Genomic DNA, 7,303 nt, shown 5'->3' on the forward strand with positions numbered 1-7,303 from the left:
TGTAAATTTACTCATGACAATCAATGTTCTGTTGAGTTTGATCCTTTGGTCTTTCTATTAAGGATCTCCACACCAAAATTGTGATGCTCCGCTGCAATAGCTCTGACAATCTGTATCTTGTACTACCAGCTATCATGTCGCCTCCTCGTGCTCTTGTCACTCCATCTGGCAGCGACATCCTATGGCATGGACGTCTTGGTCACACGGGTCATCATGCTCTCAAAAGCCTCACTAGTTCCCACAATATTTCATGTAATAAACTTGGTAATGCTCCCTGTCATGCATGCCAACTCGGGAAACATGTTCGTCTCCCGTTTTAGTCTTCTTTGCCTCGCACAAATAACATTTTTGAGATTGTTCATTGTAATTTATGGACCTCGCTTATTCCTAGTATCTCCGGCAGCAAATACTACCTCGTTTGTCTAGATGATTTTTACACATTATTTATGGATGTTCCTATTGAAATTCAAGTCTGGCACTTTCCATATTTTACAGAATTTCCATGCGTACGTTGCCACCCACCACAAATCATCTATACAATTTCTCAAGCGTGACAATGGCAAAGAATTTGACAATGAGGCAACTCACTCCTTGTTCGTCGCACGTGGCATTCTCCTTCGATTCTCTTGTCCGTATACCTCTCAACAAAATGACAAGGCAGAGCACATCATTCGTACCATGAACAATGTTGTTCGAACCTTGTTATTCCAAGCCAGTCTTCCTCCACCATATTAGGCAGAGGCCCTTCTCACTGCCACTCACATCTTAAATCACATTCCCAGTAAAACCATTAAGTTCAAAACCCCTTTTGAGGATCCTTTTGGTCATGCTCCCACCTACTCTCATTTGCGCGTCTTCGGGTGCCGTTGTTATCCCAAGATGTCATCTACCGCACCTCACAAACATGCTCCTCACTCATCCGAGTGCATCCTTCTTGGTTATACTACTAACCATAAAGGATATCACTATCTTGATCTTCATACAAATCGCATCATTATTTCGCGCCATGTTGTCTTCGATGAATAATTGTTACCGTTTGCGGCACACTCTGCAAAACAGCCATCCCTGTACTCATTCCTCAATGACGATGACCTTCCTCCCTTAGTGTTGCCTGTAGGTTCTCCAGTCATCGTGCCTCCTGCAGCATTGGCGCTACCAGGCGCACCAGTCGTCGTGCAACAGGCGGGCTCGGCGCCATCACTGGTGGGCTCGATGCTAGCACCACTAGGTGCGGTCTCAGACGTCCCTGGCCTAAGCGCTATAGGCCTAGGCGCATTCACTATGTCGGCAGTCCCTAGCTCGGTCACCCCAAGGTCTCAGGCATCCTTGGCTCGACTGCCCCTGGCTTGATCTCAGGCATTCCTGGGTCAGGTGGACCTGGTACACACATCCTGCCCTACGATGGTCCTAGGTCTCACTTGAGTGCCCTGGACGTGGGCACTCATGGCTTCTCTTCCTTGACTGCTGCAGCACCAGCCCTGGCTCCTCCGCCTGCACCTGTGCTGGATAATGTGCACCGATGCATACTCACGACAAAGATGGAATCTGAGTTCCTAAGGTCATCTTTGATCTTCGGGCCACCGCAGCTTCGAACATCTCCCCATTGCTGAAGAGTTATCGCGGGGCTCTCAACAACCCTCATTGGAAGGCCGCCATGCTTGATGAATTTCATGCACTAACGGCCAACAACACTTGGGAACTCATCCTTCCGCTGGCCAACTGCAACATCGTCACCGAAAAATGGATATTCTGGCACAAGCTCAATCCAGATGGCTCTCTCTCTCTCTCTCTCTCTCTCTCTCTCTCTCTCTCTCTCTCTCTCTCTCTACAAGGCTCGCTGAATCCTGCACGACTTCTCTTAGCAGCCGAATTTGGATCACGATGAGATTTTCAGTCCAGTTGTCAAACCAGCGATAATCCGAACTGTCCTCTCTCTAGCCTTGAGCTCTTATTGGCCCACCCACCAGTTTGACGTCAATAATGCATTCCTCAATGGGACTCACACCGAGACGATCTATTGCCAGCAGCCACTAGGTTTCATTGATGCTAATGTGTGCCACCTCAATAAATCACTTTATGGCTTAAAGCAGGCTCCATGTGCATGGTTCACTCGGCGGTTTCAAACCTTCTTGTTGTTCCTCAGCTTCACCAACTGCAAGAGCGACTACTCTCTTTTCACCTGTGCCGCCACCACTCATCTACTGCTCTATGTTGATGATATTATCCTCACAACATCGATGCATCTCTTCTCCAACGCATCATCACCGCTCTCAATGGCGAGTTCTCCATAACAGACCTTGGCCCATTGCACTACTTCCTTGGGATTTCTGCTAGACGAATTGTTGATGGGATATTTCTTTCTCAAGAAAAGTGTGCTGCTGACGTTTTAGAGCGCACAAACATGCCCAACTGCAAATCCTTGTGCCAAGCCCATTCCAAGCTATCTGCAGTTGCTGATGCGCCGGTTCCCAACCCCATTCTCTACTACAGCTTGGCTGGAGCACTTTAATACTTGACTTTCTCTCGGCCAGACATCACTCACGTAGTTCAACAGGTATGCTTGCACATGCATGATCCACGTGAGTAGCACTTCTTTTTTATCAAGCGTATTCTTCGGTACATCAAAGGCACTCTAGGTCATGGTCTTCAGCTCACTCGCTTCCTATCCCATGACCTCGTCGTCTATTCTGACATTGACTGGGCTAGCTGCCCAGACACAAGGAAATCTAGCTCTGGCTACTGTGTTTTCCTTGGGAACAATCTTCTATCTTAGTCGTCGAAATGACAACACGCCATCTCGCGTTCCAGTGTGAAGGCAGAGTATCGCGGTGTTGCCAATGCGGTGGCCAAAGCTTGCTGGCTTCTTCAACTCCTCACCGAGCTTCGACATCCTCTCAAGAAGGCGACGATAGTCTACTGCGGCAATATCTCCACCGCCTAACTCTCCATCAACCCGGTTCAACACCAATGCACCAAGCACATTAAAATTGATCTTCATTTTGTTCGTGAGAAGGTTTCACCTGGCGACATCCGGGTTCTTCATGTACTGACTACCCTTCAATATATGGACATCCTTACCAAGGGATTACCGGCGTCGGTCTTCACTGACTTCCACACTAGTCTCAACATCCGCTCCTCTCCCGATTGACACTGCAAGAGGCTGTTAGAGTACATGCATATCCTCCGCCTCTGGTGCAAATCCGGCAAGCGTGCATGGTCCTGCTCCCCTCCAGCCTTCATGCATGCGTTTGATATTTGTAATCTGTTGTGTGGAAACTAACATATAGATTAGGAAGTTGCTAATCAGATAGATTAGGAAGTTACAAATATCTTGCCTTGTACATCTTGTACTCTACCGTGTATATATACCGGCTGTTGATCAATGGAAAAGCATCTTGCTATTCTCCCAAATCTAATCTCTATCAGTTCTGACTGGAACGCACATTGGTGGCTTGTCCTGTTAATGATACACTGCAGATAGCCGAACAACATCAATCTTTCCAACGTCTCCTCCTTCTCGCATCGCCCAAATAAGCCTCCTTGAGCTTGTCGCTGCTCTCACTCACTTGAGTACCACTTGGTACTGTAGTTGCTACCAATTCGTACTTCGATTAGCTGAACAAATGGTACTGGCTCGTAGGCACTTTACAGCACGAGCTTATCTTAGCTAAAGCTGATCCGGATTGTACATCAAGAAATTAACCTAGCCCCACGTGGCCAGGGTCTCCAGTTCTCCACCCAACGAGCCACCATTTGTTCACAAGCCAGACGTTTCCGGCACACGTGGACTACGCAAAATCTGCAGCACATTGAACCTTACCCTGCCTTTCCTGCAGGAGACAAAGGGAGCCAGCTCATGCTCGGCTCACCACTGCACACGTGCGCCGCAGTCGTCAGCTCGCTCAGTTGCAAAGCTGCTGCACTCATGGGCTCATGCGGCTTGAAAATTTTACCGCCTCAGCTTGAGAAAATTAGACAGATTTGCTGTGCAATCTCATGCAGCAATGCATATGCGTTGTTCGGTTGCTCTACTGGGACAGGTCTTTCCAATTTGGAATCGGAACCTACGGCACCACCGCAGGAAAATGATACACCAAACGTGCCAAAAATTCGCGTGTTTACTGCTGTTTCTCTGTTGGTAGCAACCCGTGTTCGTCGTGGAGTCCCCTTCAATCTTTGTCAGAACATAGGTTTTCATTTGCACAATAAAAGTATAAACAACAGATTTACCAGAACGAGATGAGAAAAAGAAGAAAATAGTACAAAGAAACGAAATAAATCCTAAATATTCATGGCGCATTGGCACTAAACACACGCGGCAGCTGCAGCTCTGTACAACATGGACAAGCTACAAGCTACGTAATCATACAACAAAGAGGACAGGACACCCCACTGGAATGGATAATCACCGGCGCGACAGCGAGTCCCAGAGGTCCGTGCACCGGCGGCGCGCAAACCCGACGCGGCCGGCGTCGACGTCGTACATCACCTCAAAACCCTGCTGCTGGAAGTTGCCCAGCGTGCCGGCGGGCCCACCTCCTCCGTCGCCCTCCCCGGAGGCGTCCCCGCCGTTCATGAGCATCAGGCACCCCACGTCCCTCCCCTCGCTCTTGAACCCCATGAAATAGTTCCGCCGGGGCAGCGCCACCGTCGCGTTGCCCCGGAAGTGCAGCGCTAGCGGCGGCACGCCGCGGTTCGCGGCCCGGTCCGAGGCGGCGTAGTAATAGCAGGGCGTGAGTCCCGTCTGGGCCTCCGAGCGCTCGGCGCGCACGAATCGCGCCGCGGCCATCGCGCGGCCGAACGCCTCGGCCACCCGCGCGTACGTCTCGTTGGGCAGCATGGTGAAGGTCGTGCCGGAGTCCACCACCATCCCGCCGTTCCCGGCGCGGTCCACGTACCCGAGCTCCGGCCGGGCCTGGATCCTCGTCCCGCCCACCGAGACGGCCTCCAGCGCCACGGAGTAGAAGTACGGGTGCTTCGGGTTGTGGAGCAGCGGCGTGTACACGAAGTCCGGCTCGGCGGTGCCGAGGCGGGCGGTGTCCGGGCTGCGGCCTAGGATAAGGGGGCTCGGCCGGATGAGCCGGTCGGCGCGAAAGGAGTGGGCCACGAGGCAGTAGGAGAACCTGCCGGAAAGCGTCGGAGAGAGCTGGGCCGGCAGCGAGAGAGGGCCGCGCCCGAACCCGGCCACCCCGACGGGCTCGCCGAGTGTCGTGTGCGCACAGGCGAAGGTGAAGTTCTCCACGGCCATGGACGCGGCCAGCCCGACGCGGCCGCGCCTCAGGTGCGCGATGAGGCTGCCGTCTCCGTACGCGTAGTACAGCGGCGGGCACGCGTGGGACGCGCCGCACGAGTCGGTCTCGATGTCCTCCAGAGGGCACTGCGCCGCGGCGCAGAGGTCGGCCGGGGGCGCCGAGGAGTGCGCCGCGGAGCAGAGCGGCGATGCGCAGGAGACGCGGCGGGAGTCGATCGGTGGGGGCAGCGGGCTGGAGTGTCTGGGCGTGGGCTTGCCCTCGCAGAGCATGCAGGTGAAGGGAGCGCAGGGGAACCAGACGAGGTCGCTGCCGGTGTCGAGGAAGAGAGACACCGGGGCGGCGGCGGATTGCGGGCCCACCGAGAGCGACAGCGTGTAGTCGCTGCCGGGAGAGAGCGGCAGCGAGAGCTGCCGGTGGCCGCGTGGAGGCAGGCTTCTGTGCGCACGGTGGCGGTGGTGGCGCGCGGCCGAGCGGAGGGACGATGAGCGGAGGAGGTGGTGGACGGGCGTGTCATTGGTCTGGCGAAGCGAGGAGAGGGTGTTGGTGAGCGGGAGGAGAAGGCCGTGGCATTGGAGTTGGAGGGCGGAGACGAGGAGGAGGACGCAGAGGAGGCGCATGGCGTGGCGCTTCGCGTGTGAAATCCTCGGATTTTTGGCGTTGGCGTGGGTGGTTTTGGGGGGGTTTTGAAGCGCCGAGACGGCGGGACTGGGGCCGGTTCAACTAGGTGGTGAATCGCGCGTGGGGGAAGTCCGTCCGGGGACGGTGCATGTAAGACACGCACTGCGCTTGGTTTGGGACTTGGCAGGATGGTTACGTGCCGAGACGGGGGGGGGGGGGGGGGATTCGGGTCATGGGGGCGCAAGGAGTTTTTGTGCTTTTGGCGCGGGCGCGGCTGTGCCGGGAGCGGATCAGCGCGGGTGGTTCAGAGCAGAGCCAGACGAACAGGGGAAAGCTGGTGCCGGGAAGTGGCAAGTACGTACTACCACGAGCCGGTGATCTCTATGGTCACTCAAACTTGGCTAATTCCTCGGGCGACCTGGTTAGGGATGCAAGATGTGGCCGGTTATCGGTGCTTCTCGACAGGAAAACGATGGCGGATTATCGCACTGTACTAGCGTACCTGCATGCATGATGATTTCCTGAAAACCTGCATCCATGAATAGTTGTTCTTACTCTAGCAAGCCCACTTGAGTTCAGCGCAATTATTTGCACGATGCGTATGCATCAGTTCGCCAATAGGTGATAGCAATACCAGCGATATCTGTTCGAGAAAAGGGAAAAGAAACAGATGAGCCAAGCGCCTCAGCGCCTGCTGCATTTTGTGATTGTTGTGTAATCTTTCTGCAAGGATGGTTGGGAATATGCTCCTTTTGAGCTTATATTATTCTCAAGTGTAGGTAACACCAAGAGCCTAAACTATTTAGAGCTACATTCACAGATCACCATTTATGTCCTGTTTGTCAAGATTTTAATAGGAAATAGTGTAAGAATCCCGTGTAATTCCCGCGTTCCAATTAGGGCCTTAAATTAGGAAGAGAAATACACCAGAGTCTGGAAAATATGTTCCCGCAAAAGAAAAAAATTATTGCAGAAAACATACTGTATATACGTGTTCTGTGGTTCCCAACAAGAACAATTGAACATTTGGACTAGAGAAACCTGTTACAACAAAATAGAGGCGTCCTGGTAAATTATAGGGGACCATGCACTGCAGAGCGTAGGTGGATTCAAATGTTAACTGCACCGATCAAATCAACTTATCACTGTACTTGTTTGCCTTTCCCACCTTTCTGTTAAAGTTCTGTACTACGGACCAAGCTAGACAAATAAGATACCCTACCGGATCATAAATACACATTATTTTGAATTAAAACACGGTCTCTAATACATATATTTGATTATTATTTTTCATTTAAATATTTTTATAAAATTTATTAAATTTGTGATATTATGAAAGATTTTTTCAAGATTACCTACACATTTGATTTTTGAAGTTTTCAAACTAAATACTTTGAAAACTATAGTTAATCAAAGTTTTAAAATTTTGGTTG

The 7,303-nt window shown here is 51.9% G+C and overlaps 1 protein-coding gene across 1 annotated transcript; it reads right to left on the bottom strand.

Moving 5' to 3' along the window:
- Nucleotides 1-4,225: 4,225 nt before the first annotated feature.
- LOC133887785 (probable aspartyl protease At4g16563) lies at nt 4,226-6,027 on the bottom strand. Its single transcript, XM_062327767.1, has one exon. The coding sequence runs from the start codon at nt 5,867-5,869 to the stop codon at nt 4,406-4,408; it is 1,464 nt and encodes a 487-aa protein (XP_062183751.1). The 5' UTR covers nt 5,870-6,027; the 3' UTR covers nt 4,226-4,405.
- Between the last annotated feature and the right edge of the window lie 1,276 nt (nt 6,028-7,303).

The sequence above is a fragment of the Phragmites australis genome, chromosome 13 (genome assembly GCF_958298935.1).
Source record: "Phragmites australis chromosome 13, lpPhrAust1.1, whole genome shotgun sequence".
Lineage (NCBI taxonomy): Eukaryota > Viridiplantae > Streptophyta > Magnoliopsida > Poales > Poaceae > Phragmites > Phragmites australis.

What these genes read in the sequence shown, in the direction of transcription:
- LOC133887785 (XM_062327767.1), bottom strand. Translation starts at nt 5,869, where the DNA reads ATGCGCCTCCTCTGCGTCCTCCTCCTCGTCTCCGCCCTCCAACTCCAA.